Source organism: Engraulis encrasicolus, chromosome 19, assembly GCF_034702125.1.
Source record: "Engraulis encrasicolus isolate BLACKSEA-1 chromosome 19, IST_EnEncr_1.0, whole genome shotgun sequence".
Lineage (NCBI taxonomy): Eukaryota > Metazoa > Chordata > Actinopteri > Clupeiformes > Engraulidae > Engraulis > Engraulis encrasicolus.
Genome location: NC_085875.1, coordinates 41,284,770 through 41,309,056, shown reverse-complemented (window position 1 = coordinate 41,309,056; position 24,287 = coordinate 41,284,770). Strand labels below are relative to the sequence as shown.

The window sequence follows — 24,287 nt, the reverse complement described above, 5'->3', positions numbered from 1 at the left end:
CTTTTTGTTTTTGTTTTTTCATAATATATTTGTTTTGGGTATTTTTAGCCTTTATTCAGACAGGACGGCGGAGATGGAGATAAAGAGAGAAGCTAGTGGGAGAGAGATGGGTTGGGGTTAGGATATGGCCCAAGCTGGACTCGAACCTGGGACCCCTCGAGCAATGTTACCCATATGAAATTGAAAGCCGAAAGCTCACCTGAGAAAGCCCAACTCCTTGTGACACAGCACTGCACAGCACACAAATGCACACAACAAAATTGCATTTATGCCTCACGGGAAGGGGGACAGCCCCCAAACGGCGCCCCAAGGGAGCAGTGCGGTGGGACGGTACCATGCTCAGGGTGCCTCAGTCATGGAAGAGGATAGGGCAGAGGACTGGTTAATTACTCCCCCCACCCAAGTCTGATACGACTAACGATTTACCCATGGCTGGCCATATGCTGTATGTTATGGCATGTTGCTCACACTTTCACTTGCTTGATTATATAATTCAAATTTTGACCTACTGAATCCTTTGACCTACTGAAGGAATAGCAAGAAAAGAAGACTCTTGAAGGGTTTTGTAATTACATCTGACCTTCGGCATGAAATACTATTATTGCAATTATATGCAACCACCTAAGCATCTTAGACCAAATTGGAAGATGACTCCTTCTCGTCACCAATTAGGCCCGTCTTTCAACTAGTGTGTCAAATCAGTTATTCACAGTCTGTGAATGTGCTTCAGGGGCAATGGTAGCCTGGTAAACTAGACCAAACCCTAAAGTTATATTCACATATAATACTTGCTTATTGTTCACTCGCTTAGTCGCCACCCGCTCATGGAGCGTTTGCTTAACGTGGCTTTAACTGCCAATGCACAGACAAGAAGTACTGTCAGTTATCCAAACTCTCCATTCCAAATGGTTAATTGCTTACTCGCCTCGCTCAAAGTTAAAATATTTTAAACTCGGAATCCGCCCACATCGCATCGCTTGTACTCTCCTCGCCTACTCGCCTCACTAGAACACGTAGATATTCTATTGACTTAACTCATTGAGCGAGTAACTAGAAGCGATGTGTGTGTCTGCACGTAGCTCAACAGCAGAATATGTTTTCTGCCTGGAGGGTTGGTCTAGCCTCTCACCAGAGGGGATAATCGTAGCTAGGCCATGAATCCGGCCTGGCTCTGTCCTCTAATTATAAAACCCTGCCTAGTTTTAAAATCTGTGTAGCAAGTCATTGGTATGGGTTTATCACAGTGACTTCCCCTATGGTGCAAGCCCAGATTATACATTTCATGTTATAGTCTGGCTTGCTAGGGTACGGCAATAGGATGACTTCATGAAAGTTTAGTTTTCACTCAGTTATGACATCAATCTGATTCAAATGGTGAAACTGTGGAGTACTCTGATAATCTTGTACTTTCTTCTTGCAAACAACACTTTACATTTGCACACAGTGGCTGTCCCCTCTACGGTAGAGCCACTATGCGTGTAAGTGTGACTCAAGACAGGTACTCCAGAGCCGAAAGCGCTGTAGGACCAACCACCATCAACAAGGCGTTACAAATCGGCAAATTGAATTGGAGCTGGGCGGGAGTAGTTAAGTGTGGAGTGGTGCGGTGTGGTGTGTGGAGTCTTGGGAGTGGAGTCTTGTGGCTCTGGCTAGAGAGAGGCCACATGTCGTCCCAAATGAGCCGCCACATCTAGCCGTGTCACATGCCCTGGCGCTCACACTGGCTCCCTTTATGCACCTCTCCGTGTTACGGCCACGTTCACTTCTCACGCCAAACTGGACAGCGGTTAAAAAAAACACGAAACACGTGGAGGTTGAGGTGGAAAGTGGGGTTGTGTGTGTGTGTGTGTGTACGTGCGTGCATGTGTCTGGGTCTATGTGTCTGTTCGCACACACTTTTGCACGTCTCTGTACTTGGGTACATTGATTATAATCGATAGTTACTGTTATCATGAAATAATGTAAACCAAATCCCCCACATCATCTATTGCACATGTATCTGTTTATTACATCTATTGCGCATGCATCTGATTATTATACATTTTGATCATACTCGGTTCTTCAGGTGAGCGCCGGGTGGGAACTGGGAAAGGGGGCTGGGAGGTGGAGGGGTAGCGGCAAAGGCGGAAAAAGCACATGGGAGTGGTTAAGGGTGGCCAAAGGTGGTGCATGCGTGCGTGTGTGCATGCGTCCGTGTGTGTGTGAGAGAAAGAGAGAGAGAGAGTGTGCGCGTGCGCGTGTGTGTGTTTGTGTGTGTGTGTGTGTGTCTATGTGTGCAGATTGAAGAGCGTGGGGCTGGTTCGAAGCAGCAGAGGCGTCCATTTGTTTTAAAACATTGTCATGGGTCGCTGCGTTCCTAAGAGAATTGTGTTGTTTTTTAATGTTACGACACAGACTCTCTTGTGGAAGAGCTTGTGGAGGAGCTTTGTCTGATGTTATGAAACGCACCGTGCAAAATCAAATTGTGTTCCCCAAGCTTATGAGACCATGTGAAGCAGGCCAACATAGCAGAGGCAATCACAATGGAAAACAATCCATGCCACCACACATACATGGGAAATATCAAGTTACAGAAAAAAATCTGCTGCATGGACACTGTCAGCGTTCAAGTTCTTGGTACGGTTGTTTGTACAGAGAGCAGCACTTGAGTGTTAAATGAGACTCAATTGTTGAACTAACACTGCACACTTTTTGCAGCATTCTGCACTTTTATCCTGAGTTTGACTTGCTGTTCCTGTGTAATCTTAACTGCAGAATTGTGCGCACAGCAAGTCAAAGAGTTAAGTAATCATCTCTGTAGGATTGCCACTGTTGGTGTATGGCAACTCTACTCTTCACAACAATAATGTGTTAGGGAAATGATGGAACCATTTACTGAGAAAGTCATAATGTTATGAATTTCTTTTTGTTTGTACTAACCTTGATGGCCACCTGCATGGACGAGTTCAAGTCTCCGTTCATGCCAAGGACTTGGCCTTCATACACCTCCCCAAAGGCACCATGACCAAGGGCCCTGGACACACAAGACAAGACAGCGTACACAATAGAATCACATACAGCTGGTGGAGAAGGGAGAGAAAGTTACTGGCAAATAACCGAGATGATGATGATGATACAACAATCCCATGACATGACAAACAACAAACAAACAAAGCAAAACAACCTGTTTTACATTACACAACAGACAGGAAACTGACTCCATGCTGAACTCATTACACTTGAGCAATATAACCAAGACAATGACAACGATTTACTATAATTATTGGCAATGGTCAAAAGTGAGTACTGTACTGTATATCCAGGGCCTCAATTTAGCAAGAGTTCTGTCCCTGGTCAGGGGTTTGTTTCTCGAAAGCGTAGTTGCTAACCTGTTAGCAACTTGGGTAGTTGCAAATGGGAATTTGCATTGCAAACAACAAAGTAGCTAACATAGTTAAAATGCACCCCAGGCTGGTAGCAAAATCAGAGGAAATACATGTAGTGAGCTGATTGATTGCAGATTTGACCACTAGTACAGAGAAGCATATGAAGTCCACAGGTTACGCCCACCCCCTCTGAAATCATTGTAGCTTAGACAGACTGGAAGATCAAAAGTTATTTGATGAAGGTCAGAAGGCCTAGAACGAAAAGTCACAATCAAAATTTTGCAAATGAAGACAGTATGCAGGGTGCACCAGAGATTTGCAGGGGGTCCGTGGAATTTTGTCTGTGCTGAGGTTGTGACCAAAATTCTGCAAAACCAAATTAAAAATTGTTTTGGTCCCCATGTAAAGTCATTGAGCTATTGATTAATGTCTCTAGCAAGAGTCATTGTAATTAGTCACTTTCATCAATTTTTAGAGCGCACATACTGTATGTGTAGACGTTTGAGTTGGGGGGAGAGGGCTTTTCTGGTAAAGAGGAAAAAAAGAACTAATGCAGAACCACTGCACTAGACTACTACAACATTGAACAGAGCCCTAAGTACTACTTTACAACTTGGTGACTGTCATTCTGATATCATCACATTCGTAACATTTGATATGTCCTGGCAGATTATCCATCCCAGCCCTTGTGATGAGCGGGTCCTGGGTTACCTGAGCAAGGTGATGTTCTTGCGAGGGACCTCCTTGAGGTCACTGAGGGAGGCGGCCTTGCCGGCGAAACAGTAGTTGGGGTTGTAGTCCGTCATGATGGTGGACGAGCGGATCTTACTCAGCTTGTACTCCGGGCTCTGCAGACGCACCCGCACCGCATGCAGATGGTTCTTCTTCCGGTAGTAGACTATTGGATGGGGTGAGTGGGGTGATGGGGTGATGGGGTGATGGGAAGAAGAGAGATGGAGAGATGGAGAGAGAGAGAAAGAGAGAGAGAGAGAGAGAGAGAGAGAGAGAGAGAGAAAAGAAAGAAAGAAAGAAAGAAAGAAAGAAAGAAAGAAAGAAAGAAAGAAAGAAAGAAAGAAAGAAAGAAAGAAAGAAAGAAAGAAAGAAAGAAAGAAAGAAAGAAAGGAAGGAAGGAAGACAGAAAGACACATTTAAAGGAAACAGGAGATGGGGAAAGAGAAAGAGAGACAGAAAGACAGAAAAAATGGAGACAAGCGAAGCAACATCATTTTAGTGGGCTGCACTCCGACCTTCCCCATAACTGAAGACACATTTGCAAATACCATCTATCCCAAAGAGGACATCACAGTATTCATTTCAGCATGTCTACCAGCAAGACTAATGAAGCATAAAAAATGGGGCTTGGAATGATTCCTACACAATTAAGAGCAGGAGATCAGTTATGCTGTCATACACTTTCAAGACCTCAAAAGCCCTAAGATGGTCAAAGGCAGAGCCAAGCTGCTAATCAGAAACGAAGATAAGTGGGCGCTCAGGCCACAAAAATGTGACAGCTGGAGTCTGGATGCTAAAACTTCGAATGGTGATGTAGCCATAGATAATTGACATAAAAACAGTTGAAAGGCATGCCACAACTAATAAATTGTTCTAACTTTGATCAATGCTGGGAGATCTTAAATGTGACAGCACGACTACAGAGACTATTGTGTAGATCATTGATTAAGCCATGCATGTGCATCGATACAGGAACACAAAACAACATGTTCTACATTGTGCAAGACTTGTATTATATTATAGTGCATCACCTGGTGCCTCATACGTATTTTAAGTTGACATGAGCATTTTAGAGCAGGTTGGCAAGGGAAGTAAATTACACCAGGCACCAATATTTGTTGCGTAACCAAGTACTAGATGGTATCACAGCACTGGTTAATGCGTCTAATTACAGAAGCTTAACATGCTAAATTCATACCCAGATATAGGAACTATGAGAGCCAAAACAAATATGCCAGGTTTGAAATAACAGCCGGTGATGCCTGGTGTTAGGTGACTTTTTAAATTGGTGTTACATGTCAGCTAATGTTGATGTTAGCTTCGGCGGTAAAGCATGTCACAAAATATGAGTGAGTTAACAGTTCCTCTTTCCAGTGGCAGAGACAAAAAGGTTCCAGTTCAGAAAGTTCCCAGGACGAGTTCTTGGCTTTTACAACTTGTTTGTACACTTAATTGCAGATTGTCTGTCCGAATTTTGTGACTGCAGCTTGCTCAATTTAGTTAGCGTCGCCAGCTTGCATCAGTACCCAGGTCTTTTGCTAGCCCAGCGTGCAGCGCCACTGGCAATGCAGAGGACAGCTTACAGCTTGAAACTCTGCACACAGTTTAGATCAATAATAGTAAAATTTGAAAAGGATGTCAAGATATCGGTAGATGATTTGAAACAAACAAGTAGCCCTCTTTACAACTTCTCATCCTTCGGGTAGCCCTCAGACACACAAAGGTTAAGGACTCCTGGTCTAGATGTTCTCCTCAATGGCTCTTGCCTTTGTCACTGATGGCTAACTAGATCTTCTAGAGTCCTTTCTGAACAGACCTTTCCGCCTCCGCTTGCCAAAGGAACGTTGTGGAGCAGAGCGTCGGGGACTCACCCTCCGTGGAGGCGTCCCTCTGCCCCAGAGCAGGTTGGTAGTCTGCCGGGGAGGGGGCAGGGGAGGGGCGCGGCGTAGGTGCGTGTGTGTGTGCGTGCAGGAGGTCGGGAGGAGGTCGAGGTCCCCTGTGCGTGCTGTCGAGCCGCCGCCGGCACAGAAGCGGCCCGCCAGGAGAGCTGGACTCGGGATGGGATGGGTGGGATGGGTAGGGTAGGGTAGGGATGGGATGGGATAGGTAAGATGGGATGGGATGGGATGGGTGGGATGGGTAGGGTAGGGTAGGGATGGGATGGGAAGGGTGAGATGGGATGGGATGGGATGGGATGGGTGGGTCAGGGTTTGGTAGGGTAGGGTGGGAATTTGGGTTCAGGTTTGGGGGTTTAGGTTGGGGTAAAAAGACGTTTTGGTAGAGGGGTCAAAGGGTAGGAGTTTGGGTTTGAGGTTTTAGGTTGGAGTGAGAAGAGGACTAGGTAGAGGGGGTATGGGATGGGTCAAGGTTTGTATTTGGGTTGGGGTAAGGGTGATAACTGGGTAGAGGGGTCAGAGTCTGAAAGAACTTGGTACAAGAGTGAGTGTTTAGAGGCCTGGGTAGAGGTAAAGGTTTGGGAGGACTGAGCAGAAGTTAAAAACCCCTTAGCGCAGAGCCTATGTCATTACCTTACTGTCACCAAAATTGTAATGGGTATGTCTTGATCTGTTACTTAAGGCTCTCTGTAATGTCATAGCAATGTTGGTGTGATGTAGTTGAGTATTTTCAGCAAATAGTGAATAGGCCTGCCGGCGACCCCATCTGCACTAAGAGGCTACGAGGTGAGGATTAGGGATGAGAAGTGAGCTTGAGAGGCTCGGAAGGACTTGGGAAAGGGGGTAATTAATGACAGTTTGGGTAAAGAGGGGGGTTGGATGGAGGGGTAAAAGAGGAGTTAGGGATTGGATAAGGGGGTAGGATGAGAAGGGTAAGGGAGCACCTTGCACAGACTACCAACCTGCTTAAAAGGAAAGCTCAGGTGAAGACACTGTTAACCACTGTTATGACTTCTCATTGGGGTCTACTTTGTGAGTTAATCCTCAATGCAGTGACTAGTGACTGGTGGGAAAATGCCTGGTGCATACTGTAGAAGTTCAGCTATGAAAAAGTGTGGCAATGCTCTAAAGCCAGAAGAGGACAGTATGTCAAGGGTATAATATTGTGTGTATTATTTATAGTTTGGCATGTCATTGCAGAGTGATCTGTCAGTTACATAATTTTATGTAAGTCTGTATATGGAAGTACTATATCAGAGTGCCTGTTAGTCTACATCTGTGTCTAGGAGTCTCTAGGAGACGGAAAAATGAAAAGGTTAGATGGGGATTAAAGGGGAACTGTGCATGAAGAAGGTTCCTCTGCAAAGATTAAGGAAGGACTATACACCAGCTGTACGTATAAAACTCTAGGCTCAAACACCTCAGCTAGAGAAATTCCATCTGGGTGATGCTTAACTTGGGATTCAGTGTTGAAGTTGTTTTTCCAAGATTTTTCCATTTTTATTTGGTGATTTTTATATTAGCATAGCATTAAGCATCACACAACAAGTCTTGGCACAACATTTTGTACAGGTACGTATCGGTCAGAATGACCCGATGCAATCACTGAGTCAACAACATACAGATTGTCCAAAACAAAACAAAGACAGACAGCACTCAAAAGGTAGCCACAAACAAGAAATACTTGTGATTGTCACAAGGGTTTAGTTTAAATTCACATCAGTGTAAACACCCCTCATAGTCCATTGTCCTAAGGCCACAGTCCTCCATCTTTGATGGATGGGCAACAAACAAATGCAGAGCATTTAAGCCACCATATAAGGCTCAATGCTTCAGCACAAGAAAAAAACACTAAATTCACCCTCTTTTTCCTAACACCAGACATGTGGCAGCATTACTGGGAGGCCTTGTGGTTCAGCTGAATGGGTCTGATGGCTGAATGAGCATTTGTTCAAGGGGGAAGAAAAACAAAAGAAGCGGCTCTGTAGATTCAGACACTCTCTCCACCTTATGCTTGCCAGGAGAAAAAAAAGCGTCACATTTTTGGGGACAGTTCATCAAGAAATGATAATAATTCCCTCCCCGTCCTTTGCCTCGGAATGAATAAAAGCTCTGGAAACACTAGCATTTAGGTAACATAAGGGCCAAAACATACCAAGGCGGAACGGAACGGTGGCGGGACGAACGCGGTCTTTCTGCTTAGTTTCAGCCGGCGTGTTTTTCTCTGCCTTTCACACTGACAGCGTCGGCGTGCGCAGCCAGTCCTGTTCAAAACCCTCCCCACAGCCAAAGCTAGCATGCTACTCTGCCATTCATTTGAATGAGAGACCGCCGGTCGCCGGCGTGAAAAATACGCTCTAGTTCTATTTTCCAAATGCAGCGCGCCGCTGACGCTCGACTACCGCCGGTTGGTGTGTAAGGACAGATATGTTTTGATGTATTTTCACCGACGCCGATAAAAAACGCGGCCGTTCCGCGACGCTTTACCGCCCTGGTGTGTAAGACCCCTAAAGCACATCACAGCATAAATAAAAAATAAACTATATGAACCTGCTCGCGTAGCCTGATGGTTAGACTTGTGTTATGTATATTACAACAATCTATTCTTATCTACAATATTTCCAAAGCATTTGTACATGTACTGTATATAGTTGAGTGTTGTACAAACTGACGTTAATTGCAGATTACACCCACATTCCCTAATATTTCCTTTTAAAGACGTTTTGTGCAATAGCCTACTACTTACATACAGTAGGTGATAAAATAAGCAAAAAAAGTGTAAGCAGTGTAAATCATGTTATCATATTTAATATGTGATGCTAATAGACCTATACACTTAAGTTTAAAAGAAGTTAGATTTTTTTTAGTTCTTAGAGGTTTTGTCCTGTTGAAAGTCTAAACACTGATTCTGGTTTTGTTGTCAGGCATGCAATACAACCCCCACTTCATAAAACAAAAAATAAATGGGAAAAAAGGAAAACTATAATTAATCTCTCTGAATGCCTTCACTTTGATATTCACTTTGCCCCTGCCATATAAAGTGCTTGTGTGAAACTTGGACTGAGTCCACACAGTCATCCCTTAAAAGCCCTCGAAAAAGAATTCCATTTGACGTCACAGCTGAAAAACACTTCCTACAATTGCCTTGTGATCCCTCACTAGCTCATTATCGTGTGTGTGTGTGTGTGTGTGTGTGTGTGTGTGTGTGTGTGTGTGTGTGTGTGTGTGTGTGTGTGTGTGTGTGTGTGTGTGTGTGTGTGTGTGTGTGTGTGTGTGTGTGTGTCTGTGTGCAGGGAAGCCGACAGGAGGGACAAAGGGGTCACTTGTCCAAGACCCAGGGAGACAGGGGGCCCAGAATCGGATACTCATTACATTGTTTGCATTGGGTTTGGGGCCCTTCCAGATGTCTTTGTCCTGGGCCCGGCCACAGCTGTCAGCGGTCCTGGTGTGTGTGTGTGTGGTGTGTGTGTGTGTGTGTGTGTGATGGGGGGGGGCGCAAGATGGGTAATGCCCAGGGGCTTTTTTTCTTCCTTAAGGCACTTTGCCAAAAACATGGCTGAAAGCTGTAACTGTAAATACGGCTCCAAGGCCACGTTGAAAATTTCTATGATTAAGGGTGGTGGTCATGAGTTTTTAATGAAACTTGCTATCTCTCCCTTTGAGATAGCTGAGGTATCTCTCTTTATGACTCAGTCGACTTGACGTCATTGTTGTTTGACTCACATTATCTTCACCACCACACTAACTCCTCATTCAAAGCAGTGATGTCTTTGATTTTTTTCCACACTGGCCTAAAACTGTCAAAATACGTATAGTGGAGTGGCAACATGGTTGAAAATAACCCTGTGGTCTCAGCAGAGAGAGAGAGAGAGAGAGAGAGAGAGAGAGAGAGAGAGAGAGAGAGAGAGAGAGAGAGAGAGAGAAGCGTCAATGAGAAAACGAGAAAAAAATCAGGATAGAGTATTAGATGATGTTCCACTCCCACCCGAGATCCAGATCTGCAACCATACATATTTTTTCTTAACTCCACAAAAATGCACTTTCAAAAATACCACACCATTCATCTCTGCTGAAGCTCAGGCTAGTTAGTCATCAGCAAACAGCAAAAAGCATTCCAAATACATAGCTTCAAAGAGCATTCCAAATAGCCCAGAACACTTCCTGGACATGGCGTCCATTGATTGGGCCCCATTCCCATCCCATCCAATCCAATACAGTCCCATCACACCAATCTCCCACCACCCTCTCTTTTCTCAGAGGCGGTGGAAGGTGGAGGGCACAGAGTTGACACAGAAGGTGAAGAGTCTCTTACTGAGGGTGAGGCAGGCGCAGGTGAGTAAGATGCCCATCACCAGGGTGGAGGCCACCACGGCCAGGATGACGGAGAGCGACAGGTGCCCCTCTGGCACGGGGCCTGGCGGCGACACCGGCGGGTTGTGCGTGAGGGAGACAGGAGACGAGAGAGAGACAGGGAGACAGGTAAAGCCACCACCACCATATACTGTACTGTAGTTAATGCATTTCAGTTATGATAAACACACCTGCATGAGGACATTTCATTCATGATTAACAAGAGGGACATTACTCTAGTGACTAGAGTCTAGTCTAATATGTTTCTCTCATGAGGAGAAACAGAGGACCTTGCAGAGGTGTCAAAAGTAAAAAATAAATTCATGGTGTAGATACAGTACAACACTAGCACATGATATTACATAGCTGTTACACCACTCACTCCATTGCACCTAATGAGGTAGATAGACTGAGTTGTTACTGGAAAAACACTAAAAACATAACAAAAACCCACCTCAAATTCGATCCAACTAGCGCTGAGTCAGCTGATCATAGGACAAGGACACAAGTCTATTGGTTAATCTGATAAGTTACCTATGTTGGAAGGAAACTGTGTTTCTTATTTTAAGGGCCTTGTAAGGACACGGAGCAGTGTGAGCGTAGCTACCTATGCAGGAGACGTTGTCCGGGGCCAGCATCTCGTCGCTGTGGCAGATGCAGGTGATCAGGTGCGTCTCCTGGTCACGCCTGCAGCTCTGCGTCTGGCAGTGGCTGCAGTTACGGTGCACCTCGATCTCCACCTCGCCGTGGCTCTCCATCACTGGAGGAGGACGGAGGAGGACGTTACTTAGCTAGTAACTTAACCCTTTAGTGCAGAGCCTATGTTACAACCTTACTGTCACCAAGATTGCAAGGACTGGCTTAATCTGTTACTGCTCTGAATACTGTCATAGAAATGTTGTTATGATGTAGTTGAGTATTTTCAACAAATAGTGAATAGGCCCGGCGGCATTAAGAGGTTACACTCAAACCTCACACACAGTAAACAATGCAGAGTTAAATCAACACTTACAGCGTACGGAGATTGGCACATGCCCCACAAGGGATTTTGGCCCATTTCTTCACGGCAAAGTGTTCTAGCTGGTCCAAATTGCATGGATGCTTAGCATAGACATTTGCCACAGACTCTCAGTGGGATTGAGGACTGGACCAGAGATTCTTTAAGTATATAGAGATATGCCAATGTAATAGGTTGCTATCGGCACCTAACATGACCAGGTTCCGGTCTGCCTAAAGGGACGTGTCATAATACTCCTAGCATTGAATAGAACAGTCCTTAGGTCTGCCTAGGTCTGCCTAAAGGGGGATTCCCCCCCCCCTTGCAATAATAGAACCCGGAAATAATGGGCCAATGGAACCTCTCTCTCTCTCTACTCTCTCTGACTGGACTTTGAGCGATTAATTCCAGTATCATGGTTTTAGTGTCCTTGAAGGACCTCTGAACTAATTTAAATGTTTATTTTGGGTTACAATGTTGTAGGAGGACCCAGCAATCCAGATCCAGACCCAGACTCCCTGTGTCTGAGGCTGAATAACAGTCTAGAAACTCTATGCCCCCACCACTATGTGTAACTGTGGAAACTGCTTAGTCTCATTAGACCAAAGAAGCAACATTGGACACCTGCCTAGATGATTGTTATTGACCTGGCCTCATCTGGAGTTTTTATTTCAAGAAAGACAGCTGTTAGGGCTCGTCATCATATTGGGCTTTGGAGCCATCATCACAGAAGCATACCTGCCAACCTTTAAAAAAAAATTGAGTAGCAACTTATCGCGGCGCGGCAATTCACGGCGCAACAACTTGGCATGGCAAAGCAACGGGGTCGCCGGCGGGCCCATCTGAGAGGCTACTTTGTTTTGCATAGTCTGCCCTACACCTAGGGTTACCAAATGTCAACAGAGAAGATATGAGACACTTCATTCAGGCAGGGGGGGTCCTCCCCTAGAAAAAAATGCTTTTCTTAGGCTAAAATGCATTAAAATGCAGGAAATTGCATCTAACATCCCGTGTATCTGGCAAATAGTTTATCTTACTCTTCACAGTACTTTGAACTACCATAATGTATTAAACTTTCATGAAAGATTTTTTTTGTTTGTTTCACACCATAACACCAATAAAATGCTATGATATTGTGTGCTGGAATTCAGGCCTCTAAATTAACTTTACTGATCACCAGCCAATATTGCTGTTAATCTTACTAGTCAAACATACCACCAGTCTGGCTAGTAGGCCTAAGTGGCTATTAAGTTATCCTATGTACCAGCCAAACAGAGCATTTGGTCACTTGGGGGGTGTTAAGGAACTGGAATTGAGTATGAAATTGAAGCATTTGCTGATTATTTTTTTGGCTGTAGAAGGTACATGTAGGAAAATGTATAATTTGATTATAAAATACCGAGGCATTTCAGTGATTTTTATGAACAAAAAGTTGAATTGTAATGATTCTTACATCATCTCCCCCAATACTAATAAATGGTGATGTTGTCACCTACTGTGAAGAAGCATCAGCAGTAGAGAAAAAGATAAAGACAACTGTTATCTAAGCTAGGATAATATCAGGTTGATATTATTACCTTGGGGGCTAACATCAAAATAACACTTTCAGCATTCATTCAGTACAAAATGCGTCATGTAGTGGCTCCACTGAGGGACGGGGGGTAATGGCCAATGCTCTTGGAACTTCCACAGTAACTTTTGAGGGGCATCGCTTCATCGCTGCCGTCATGAGTTGGCTATTGTTCACTGTTCGGCACATATATGATAGGATAATTTATTTTATTAATAGATTGCCATACGTGATTACGGATAGTAGTCGTGGAGTGATGCATAGCCTATTTGGTATGATGCACGACCTGTTACACCTGATCACAGAATGGGCCATGACTCAGGGGGGAACAGTATTCCTATACGGCAGTGTTTCCCAACCAGGGGTACGTGTACCACTAGGGGTACGCGAGCACACTNCAGGGGGTACTTGGAAAAATTTAATTTTAGCAAATGCATGGAGCATAATTACACTGGAATAGAAAAACCGATGTAAAACAGGAGTTAGGGGGTACTCATGGAACAACGAGGCTTGGGGGGTACATGAGACAAAAAAGGTTGTGAAACACTGCTATACGGTGTCATGGTAGGTTACGGATGTAGACCTACTCCGAGCACAACCGTTAGAACTACCGCTTTACTTTCCCGAGTTAAAATGATCCGGCGCAAAGGGAAACCGAATTTAGTTAGCTGCTAATCAGCTAATTTATAGCGCGGTCATCGACACATTTTCTCATTCGGAAGTAATCTTGTTTCGGTCCAATATCAAAACAAGCAACAACATATTGGCGTCAAATACGGCGAAACATTGGGTGAATCATTACGACAGACCTCGGCATTTATTTATTTTCATAAGTTTAGGGATTTAACAACAGGACGCAATTCACTATTCACATGTATGGCTACCTTTCTCAAAGTCCATTTACCTTTGAAACGGTGATTTTGACGGTGCTCACTTGTAAAACTACAGCGACAGTAACAAGATGGATAATACATGATGACAGGAGGAGGACACTTGTTTCAGAGATTATAGGAGTAGGCTACATTAACCAGTCTCTCTGCTTGTGTGATTTCGAAGCAAACTTTCTGTCGGCACGCAGCTGATGCCTCGGCTAGAGAGGAGCGCAGCATAACAAATGAAGACATCCAAACTAGCGCTCTGATTGGTCAATATTCCCCCCCACACGTTGCTGGCCAATGGAAAGGCCAGCGCGAGACAATTGCAAGCAGAGCCATGTCTACGGTACGGCGTTCATTTTAGGACATCCTCAGATATCAGACTCAGATATCAGACTCACATAAAACTCTGTCAGTCTCAGGGAGAAAATTATCATCCTCAGACAAAACTTTGTCGTCCTCAGAAAAAAAATTGTCATCCTCAGACAAAACGTTGTCATCCTCAGAAAAAACATTGTCATCCTCAGAAAAAACTTTGTCATCCTCGGAAAAAATGTTGTCGTCCTCAGAAAAATAGTTGTCGTCTTCAGAAAAAATGACATCAGTTCTCAGCATCAGCCTCAGAAAAAATGTTGTCGTCCTCAGACAAAACTTTGTCATCCTCAGAAAAAAAAGGTCATCCTTAGACAAAACTTTGTCATCCTCAGACAAAACCTTGTCGTCCTCAGACAAAACTTAATCATCCTCAGACAAAACTTTGTCATCCTCAGACAAAACTTTGTCGTCCTCAGAAAAATCATTGTCATCCTCAGACAAAACTTTGTCGTCCTCAGACAAAGCTTTATCATCCTCAGACAAAACTTTGTCATCCTCACAAAAAACTTTGTCATCCTCAGACAAAACTTTGTCGTCCTCAGACAAAACTTTGTCATCCTCGGACAAAACTTTATCATCCTCAGACAAAACTTTGTCATCCTCACAAAAAAAATTGTCATCCTCAGACAAAACTTTGTCGTCCTCAGACAAAACTTTGTCATCCTCGGACAAAACTTTATCATCCTCAGACAAAACTTTGTCATCCTCACAAAGAAAAATTGTCATCCTCAGACAAAACTTTGTCATCCTCAGACAAAACATTGTCGTCCTCAGACAAAACTTTGTCATCCTCAGACAAAACTTTGTCGTCCTCAGAAAAATCATTGTCATCCTCAGACAAAACTTTGTCGTCCTCAGACAAAGCTTTATCATCCTCAGACAAAACTTTGTCATCCTCACAAAAAAAATTGTCATCCTCAGACAAAACTTTGTCGTCCTCAGACAAAACTTTGTCATCCTCGGACAAAACTTTATCATCCTCAGACAAAACTTTGTCATCCTAACAAAAAAATTGTCATCCTCAGACAAAACTTTGTCGTCCTCAGACAAAACCTTGTCATCCTCGGACAAAACGTTATCATCCTCAGACAAAACTTTGTCATCCTCAGAAAAAAATTGTCATCCTCAGACAAAACTTTGTCATCCTCAGACAAAACATTGTCGTCCTCAGACAAAACTTTTATCATCCTCAGACAAAACTTTGTCATCCTCACAAAAAAATTGCCATTAAACAAACTGTAAAACTTTATTTTAGCGTTACATCTATTAGCACTCACTTAATCATACAATATTAATGCCTGTGTTAGTCACTTGTAAGTCATATACTAAGCAAAATCAGAAAGTTGTTAGACATTTATTCGCAAATGTCTTGTTCATGTACAATAAGGGATTTATTACCAATATAACCTTAGTAAGGACCTAGTAGACCTAGATTTATATTTATCAATAAGTAGTAAGTGCCAGAATACAAAATGTATAAGCTCCAGACACACTGTGTGAACAAACCCTGAACAGAGTGAAAACAGATGTGGAATAAGGGTCCCCAGTGTTTCCCATACATTGAAGAAACTATGGCACAACGCCATAGTTTAAATTTGGCCGCCATAGTTTCCAAAAATGTAATATATGTAATGCATATATATATGTATATATGTATATATTAGTGGTGGGCCGTTATCGGCGTTAACGTGCTGCGATAATGTGAGACTCTTGTCGCGCGATAAAGAAAATATCGCACGTTAATCTATTCTCAAAATATGGGTTTTGGTATGCACATCACCATAGCGTTCCATTGACAGACGCTTTCAGACTGCGCTCCAATCGCTTTCTCCTCTCCACCTGTTGCTTCAGCAGACCTACTAAATATATACAGTGTTTGCATGCTGAAAACATTAATCCCTCTGCCGTGGTAGGTGTTGTGTTGAGTGCTTTTTCATAAGTGGTAGAAAGAGATACAATTGTTTGAGGTGAAGCATAGAGACATTATTGTGTGTAGCCTACCAGCCCGACATAGCCTACATTTCCTCTCGCATTGCATGGAACAACACATAAACAACTTCCAGAAATCTTGCCTGTGCCATAATTGCAAAATATTCCGTGCGATATGCATTTTGAAGATTATCAAACTGAAACTGCCAATATACTCTCGCTGAATGTTTGTGTTGCATTCGCGCATTTGCGACTCAGTGAGATATTCTCATGTCAGACGGTAATAAACCTCGCGGTTGTCGCGCTTGATTTTTTTTTTTTGCAAACTGAATTTCGAGTTTCGAATTTCGAGTTGTAACTCCTCTGGCATTCTAACTCTGAGAACAACTGTCAGGTTTAGGCCAAATTGCCGTGGGCCAGTGCTGTTGGTTCTACATATCCAGTAGCCTGCCTCTGCTGAGGGCTGCTGAGGGCTGCTGAGCTTACTGTGCGCAGAGCTCCTCCCTCTCTTAAAGGAGCCGCTGCTCTTTTTAACAGTCAGTGGCAGATTCTCTCTCTCTCTCTCTCTCTCTCTCTCTCTCTCTCTCTCTCTCTCTATTAGAAATGCTGAATTGTTGAGGTCATTTTGTTTAAATAGCCTAATTGTTTGATAGATTTATCTGTATTTGCCTCTACGTTATAGCGCCGTTCATTTTGAAATTTCAGTATCTTATAACTGTAAATGCTTCCTATTGGACACACTTTGCACATATTGCAGTGCGTTTTTTTTCATCACCAAGTATCAACATGACCATTTTTTGAAAATAAGATGCATTTTGGGAAAAAAAGGGTTTATTTCCAGCATTATTTCGCTAGCGCGCCATTTCTGAATGAGCCATTTTGATATAGATTAATCTAGATTAATCTAGATTAATTTCAAAATTACAGTGAGATTAATCTAGATTAAAAAAAATAATCTATGCCCACCCCTAGTATATATGTATATACAGTGCCCTCCATAATTATTGGCACCCCTGGTTGAGATGTGTTAAAAGCCTTAAAATAAATTCAGTGTTTATTGCAGAAGAATACTGTCACACTGAAAATTGTAGAAAAATGTAGCCTTCAACTCGAATGAATTGTAAGAAAATAAAAAAATCCCTGACTAAAAAATAATTATTTTTCATTAAATCACCTGTTCCACAATTATTGGCACCCTTAACAATTCCCAGGAAATAAATATAATTGAAGCATTTCTGTCATTTCTACAGTAGTTTACAAAGTTTACCAGAGTATGTAGGAACATTTAATTAGTAATTCATCACTTCCTGTTTCCCTGGGGTATAAATATGACGTGACACCGAGGCCATTACTCTTATCCACTCTTAAACATGGGAAAGACAAAGGAACACAGCATACAAGTGAGGCAGATGTGCGTCGCACTTCACAGGTCAGGCAGAGGCTACAAGAAGATTGCCACTCAACTGCAGCTGCCCATATCCACTGTGAGAGGAATAATTAAGAAGTTCAAAACAACTGGAACAGTGGTAAACAAGCCTGGACGAGGACCCAAGTTTATTTTGCCACACGCACAGTGAGGAGGATGGTAAGAGAAATCAAAAGATCTCCAAAGCTCACTGTTACAGAATTACAACAAATGGTAGCATCCTGGGGTCACAAAGTCTCCAAATCAACCATCAGGCGCTGTCTACACGCCAACAAGCTGTTTGGGAGGCATGCACGGAGAAAACCTTTCCTACTCACAATCATAAACGCAAGCGTCTGGAGTTCGCCAAGCGGTGGTATTGGGGCTTCAACTGGGACCGTGTGCTTTGGTCAGATGAGACCAAGATTGAACTTTTTGGCAACAAACACTCTAAGTGGGTCTGGCGTACACGAAAGATGCGCATGCTGAAAAGCACCTCATACCCACTGTGAAGTATGGGGGTGGGTCAGTGATGCTGTGGGGCTGTTTCGCTTCCAAAGGCCCTGGGAACCTTGTTAGGGTGCATGGCATCATGAATGCTTTGAAATACCAGGGACATTTTTAAATCAAAATCTGTTGCCCTCTGCCCGAAAGCTGAAAGCTGGGTCGTCACTGGGTCTTTTCAGCAAGTCAATGACCCTAAACATATGGCAAAATCTACACAGAAATGGTTCACACAGACACAAAATCAAGCTCCTCCCATGGCCATCTCAGTGACCTCAACCCCATTGAGAACCTGTGGGGTGAGCTGAAGAGGAGAGTACAGAGGAGAGGACCCAGGTCTCTGGATGATTTAGAGAGATTATGCAAAGAGGAATGGCTGAAGATCCCTCTTTCTGTCTTTTCCCATCTTGTGAAACATTATAGGAGAAGATTAGGTGCTGTTTTGTTGGCAAAAGGGGGTTGTACAAAATATTAACACCAGGGGTGCTAATAATTGTGACACACATTATTTGATGTCAAATAATTATTTCTTTATGTGGGATTTTTTCCCCACTGAATAAATGCACTTGTATTGAAGGTTGGATTTTTCTCTTTTTTTCCATTAAGGTCCCATATTATTTAGAAAAAAAATTAAATAATTGGAAGCTAAAAAACACATCTCAACCAGGGGTGCCAATAATTATGGAGGGCACTGTATATATGTATATGTATCTGTATGTATATGTATATGTATATGTATATGTATATGTATATAAACGATTTGAAAAACGATTTCCTTTGCATTTTCCTCCTGGAGTAAATACATCCTATGGAGGAAACCATGAGTGCTTGAAAGACAGAGGGATCAAAAGCCTAGTCAAGTTGTTGTAGTTAACTTGGGTTTGGGAGCAATAAAAAACCTTCAGAGGAGGGACAGTTGGGATGAGTTTACTTACACTCCCAGTTGTATGATAATTAGTTAGGCGACAGGCCTTCATTGACACAACAGAGGAGACATCGGGCTGCATATAGAAATGAATGTGTAACGAATGTGAATATAGACATAAATGTGTAATATGTTGTTCAGCCTTTTTACTGGGAGGAATTTTGACAAACTGGCCCTGTGACCAGCACCCCTTATGTAGAATGTGTACGCCTATGTGTGTGGGGGAAAAGGCATAGCCTACTCTCATAGACCCTTTTCGTCTGTGCGTTAACAATTGCACAGTGCTCCTAAATTCTTATCTGTGCTCCTATTTTGTTTTTTGTTTTTTTCATTGCATAGACCCCTGCATGAGGGCCGAAGGAAGTGTGTTGCAAACAGAAATGATTCTCTGTACTGCATTTTTTAAAAATATATAAATGACAATGTACATGGGTAAAACATGTCATGGGTTAGATTTTATGTAATTTCTCAAAACATAAATGGCTGAAATGTAGGCCTATAATCCCCCCCATTACAAAAATCCCGGCTGCCCTGCCCCCAAAGTTTCCAAAATTTCACTGGGTCACTATTCCAAAGCGAGGCATTGCACAGCCCAGATGGCTAGGATGTGAAAAATTATGTGAAAATAATAATAATTCAAAAAATCTAAAATGCACACAAAGAAGAGGTTAGCGCTAATAAGCCTACTGAAGGCAGGCTATAGTAGTAATATTAGTGTACCATACAGTTTTAATGGGAATTTTTAACAGCAAACTGCCCTTATAACCCTTTACATACGCATCATGGAAATGTTCTTATTACAACATTACTTGGTCTAAACATGCATCAAATACCACTATACTCAATGTAATCTTAAGTCCATAAGGGCCTGGTGTCGGCCATCTTGAAAAAGAGGCCTTTCCTGAATCAGGTTTTGGCTGATTTTTAATATGTAGTAGAAGTAGATCTGATAGTACTTTAAACCACTGAAAAACCTTTTGTTAGATTTTTTGGGGTGTTAAGTCATACATGCACTTGACTATAAAGCTAGCATATCAACATTGCCAAACAAAAAAGAAAAATAATATAAAATATAGCTGCAAGCAGCAATTCGGGCCAAAACAGAAAACCTGCAAGTCGCCACGGCGACAGAGAGAGCCAACCAGGCAGACGATCAGAGGGACGCACAGTGAATTTACACAAGCAAGCCCAAATTTGATGCATGACCCCTTTTGCTAACTGCAGTACACCCTAATGGCCAGCTCTGCTGGTGGCGCTAGAGGATTTGGGGTGAGAGCCTATATTTTAATGAGTACTCAGCAGACTGTGAAGAATGTGTTTGTCAAAATCCAACTCAATTTGTAGGAAAAAGCTAATTTTTTAATTTTCACAAAATCCAAAATGGCGTACATTTTATGACTGCTGATATGCGAACGGTACCACCAGATTTCAAATTGAGCGTAGGGTTCAAAAGTTACAGGCAAAAATGTAGCTAAAACTTTGACCTGTTGGTGGCGCAAGAGAGTTTGAGCTAGAGACATGTAATAGACCTGTGGTAGGTCATGAGATAGACAAGAATATATGTGTGAATTTTCAGAAGATTCTGACTAGGGGTTCCCAAGATATGACCTCACTTCCTGTTTGGTGACTTTTAGGCCGTTTTTGATTGGCTTTCACGGCCAAACGAAAACATTTGTGCAAAATTCACTCAATAACTTTTGTTCAGCTTGGTCTAGAGATCATGTGTACCAACTTACAGGAAATGTCAACAAAATTTTAGCTTAAAATAGCAATTTTATTGATTTTCACAAAATCCAAAATGGCGGAAAAACTATCCAGGCAGAAAATGACGTCATAGAATGCGTTGGATTTGTCTCAGCCCAAGGATTACAGGGATACCATTTTTGAAAATTGGTCCAGTGGTTCAAAAGTTACAAGCAGGCAATATTATGCCACTATACCATCAAGTTGGTTCAAAGTGCTTAAATATATGTCATATCCTCATGACAAAGTTTTGTCTGAGGATGACAATTTTTTTTCTGAGGACGACAAAGTTTTCTCTGAGGACGACAAAGTTTTGTCTGAGGATGACAATTTTTTTTCTGAGGACGACAAAGTTTTGTCTGAGGACGACAAAGTTTTGTCTGAGGATGACATTTTTTTTTCTGAGGACGACAAAGTTTTGTCTGAGGATGACAAAGTTTTGTCTGAGGATGACCATTTTTTTTCTGAGGACGACAAAGTTTTGTCTGAGGATGACCATTTTTTTTCTGAGGACGACAAAGTTTTATTTGAGGATGACAATGTTTTTTCTGAGGATGACAAAGTTTTGTCTGAGGATGACAAACATCTATCTGAGGATGACAAACATCTATCTGAGGATGACGAAGTATTTTCTGAGGATGTCCTAAAATGAACACCGTACTACGGCTCTGTCTGGTTGCAAGTCTACAGAGCAATTTATAAGGGCCCATGAACACACTTTGCTATTGTTATTTCCCGTATTTTGAAGTGACAGCGCCGTAGTTTGATGTCAAAATCCGTATCTGCTACACAAAATGCGTAATGGTCGGCAGGTATGCAGAAGAACCCTTTTACTGAAGGACGTGCATATCAGAGTTATTGAGCTTTGCATATGAACATTTGAAAGTAAAAAATGAGTTTTGAAAGTCTCTGCTTTCATCTGATTCAATTCAATTGCACCTGCTTTGATGCATGAATTCTGCTTCTGTCAGGCGAAGAAAGGGATAGTCCTTAAAACTTTATAACATGGTTTCCATAATTAAACATCGTGGTGGAAGCATCATTTTGTGGCAGTCTCAGCCACATGAAACCTTATTTGGGTGTACGGCACCATAAAAACATAAGATTATGATAGAATGTGGAAGGTGATCATGCAAAAATATTCTCATAGAGGAAGCTAAGAGCTTCACTGGATCTTTCAATAAGATAATAACTCAAAACTTTCCTCCAAAATTGTTCAAATGTTCTTCAAAGTTACTAAAACCATGATCATGTCGTGGTTCAGATCTCAATCCTTTAGATAGTCTTTGAGGAGTGCTGAAAATGAATGTCCATCCTCAATGTCCATGCAATTTGGATCAGGTTAACTATTTGCAATGAACAAATGGGTCAACATCCCCGGTAGGGCACATGCCAACATAGTTAACAACTAATCAAAGTGCCTGATGTCAGTTTTGGTTCATAAATGGCACTCTATTGACTATTAATGATAAGGGGGGTAATCATTTTGTCCTTGCCATTTTTACCCTTTTTTGTTTAAACTCATTGTGAAAATGGAAAAATCCAAATTCAACTGTCTGGACATTATCTCCATCAGTGTATTTGTTTCAAGGATAACAGAAACGGTTCATAATGGTCCTTCTCACTGAGAAATCAAGAGAGATGTCTAATTCCAGGAGGGGGGCTAATAATATCGTCCTCAACTGTAGATGCCTGGAGAAACCTTGTCGGTGGCCTATACCCCAGAAAGGGTAATAGGCGTAAGTGAAGTAAGTAAGTATTACTATTCAAGATTAGCTAAAATCAGAACGCAGTTAAAATGGCATGGAGGAGTAGTTTTTGATTCACCTCAGGCCAGTAGACCACTCAGAATTTTTGAAAGAACTCATCACTTCTTTAGAATACTTATATACTTTACAGTAGGGTCAAAGAATCATCTACACAAGTGATCCAATCTAATTCTGGGTATCTTATACAGTAAGTGGTTAGTAAAAAAAAAACACACACACACACACACACACACACACACACACACACACACACACACACACACACACACACACACACACACACACACACACACACACACACACACACACCACACACGGGTAAACATAACATTCAGTAACATAACAACCCTCACAAGAACCTCTTTTTAGGGAGTGAGAGTACCTATACCTGTTGAACTCGCCAGTGTTACACACACAAGTAGAGTCAAACAGAGGGGTGACAGTGTTTCACACAACACTTTGGCTTTTTTAAAAAGGAAACATGGTGTCGTAGATGTTGCTGTTTATAGCATGGCACCATTTCATCATATTATGTTTATTGTCAACTCAGCAAACCTGAACAGGTTAAAGAGGCATAAAGGTCACATTAAGTTAAGCACATGGTGTCTAATAAATACAAGTTCTCTTTTTAGTATCTTAATGAAGTTTTTGCAGAGTAAATATCAAGACAAGGGAGCTTATCCAGAAAGCCGACGTATTTTTACAATCTCATTGCTCCCTCTGCAGTGAGCCTCATGAGGGTCTAAATTGCTTTAACACAAAACGTTCCCTGCCTCCCCTGACTTAATCTGCCTTGTGTCTGCGAAACAAACACCACCTCACAAACCCCCTTAAATCGGCATGAACAAAACACACACAAACAACCACACATAAACACTCACGCACACATACAATACACGCTCAGATGGCAAGAGAGAGAAAAACAGAGAGAGAGAGAGAGAGAGAGGGAGAGAGAGAGAGAGAAATAGTACATTACAATCCCCCACCCCCACCCCAACACACCATCCATACCTGCCAGAGAAGGTAGAAATATCTCTCCTGAGGGGTGAACATAGGAGACGCCATCTTGGCCATCCGCTGTAAGGTCATCAAGTAGTGCCACATCCCCACCTGAATTCAAGGGAAACGCTTTAGAATAGTGGCCTTTTTTAAAGCTTTATAACATTTATGGTAGCAAATAATTTATCAACACTTAAAATCAACACGTAAATAATGAACTAAATACAAACAATGTACAAACATTTGTCAAACAGTAAGCAAAACTATGATAATATCATAAATGTGTACAAATAAAAAAAATGGCCCACGTCTGCACAGTGGAGAGAATCGACTTCTGGTGGCCAAGTTTCATGTGTTTGCCATCTACTTCATGTGGTTTCTAGGGATGGCACAAACCGCACCGAAAACCGAAACCGTACAATTCACACACATACCGAACCGAACCGTGCAATCCATCGCAAACCGCAATTCATGTACTGCCCAGAAAAATATGTAAAACAGAGATTCTAGGAGTATCTTATCCAGTCTCTCTGATTAAAACATTAGCGTATAAGACCAAATCAGAGGATGACACAATTAAAATCATACCATTTTCACATTATAAGCCTATACAAACCATATGTAGGATATTTACTGATAAGTCCGATTCTATTAGCCAGTGCACCATTTATCATCTACTAAAAAAAAAAGAACCGTAGAGAACCGAAAACCGTGACCTTGACACCGCGATATGAACCGAACCGTGCATTTTGTGAACCGTACCACCCCTAGTGGTTTCATCTATCTTGCTCTTAGAAGGCCAAACTTCCAGTTGCGCTGCGGCTGTACTCGGTCTGCTGTGTTGACATCATAAT

General features: G+C 42.3%; 1 protein-coding gene across 1 annotated transcript in view; it reads right to left on the bottom strand.

Annotated features, from left to right (window-relative positions):
• ltk (leukocyte receptor tyrosine kinase) overlaps positions 1–24,287 on the bottom strand; it is a 75,657-nt gene that overhangs the window by 20,729 nt on the left and 30,641 nt on the right. The window contains exons 13-17 of the mRNA XM_063184438.1: positions 23,446–23,544; positions 10,947–11,102; positions 10,305–10,406; positions 4,077–4,263; positions 2,920–3,013 (exon numbers count right to left, since the gene is read on the bottom strand). Coding sequence (XP_063040508.1) covers positions 2,920–3,013; positions 4,077–4,263; positions 10,305–10,406; positions 10,947–11,102; positions 23,446–23,544 — 638 coding nt within the window. The remainder of the gene's footprint in view (positions 1–2,919; positions 3,014–4,076; positions 4,264–10,304; positions 10,407–10,946; positions 11,103–23,445; positions 23,545–24,287) is intronic.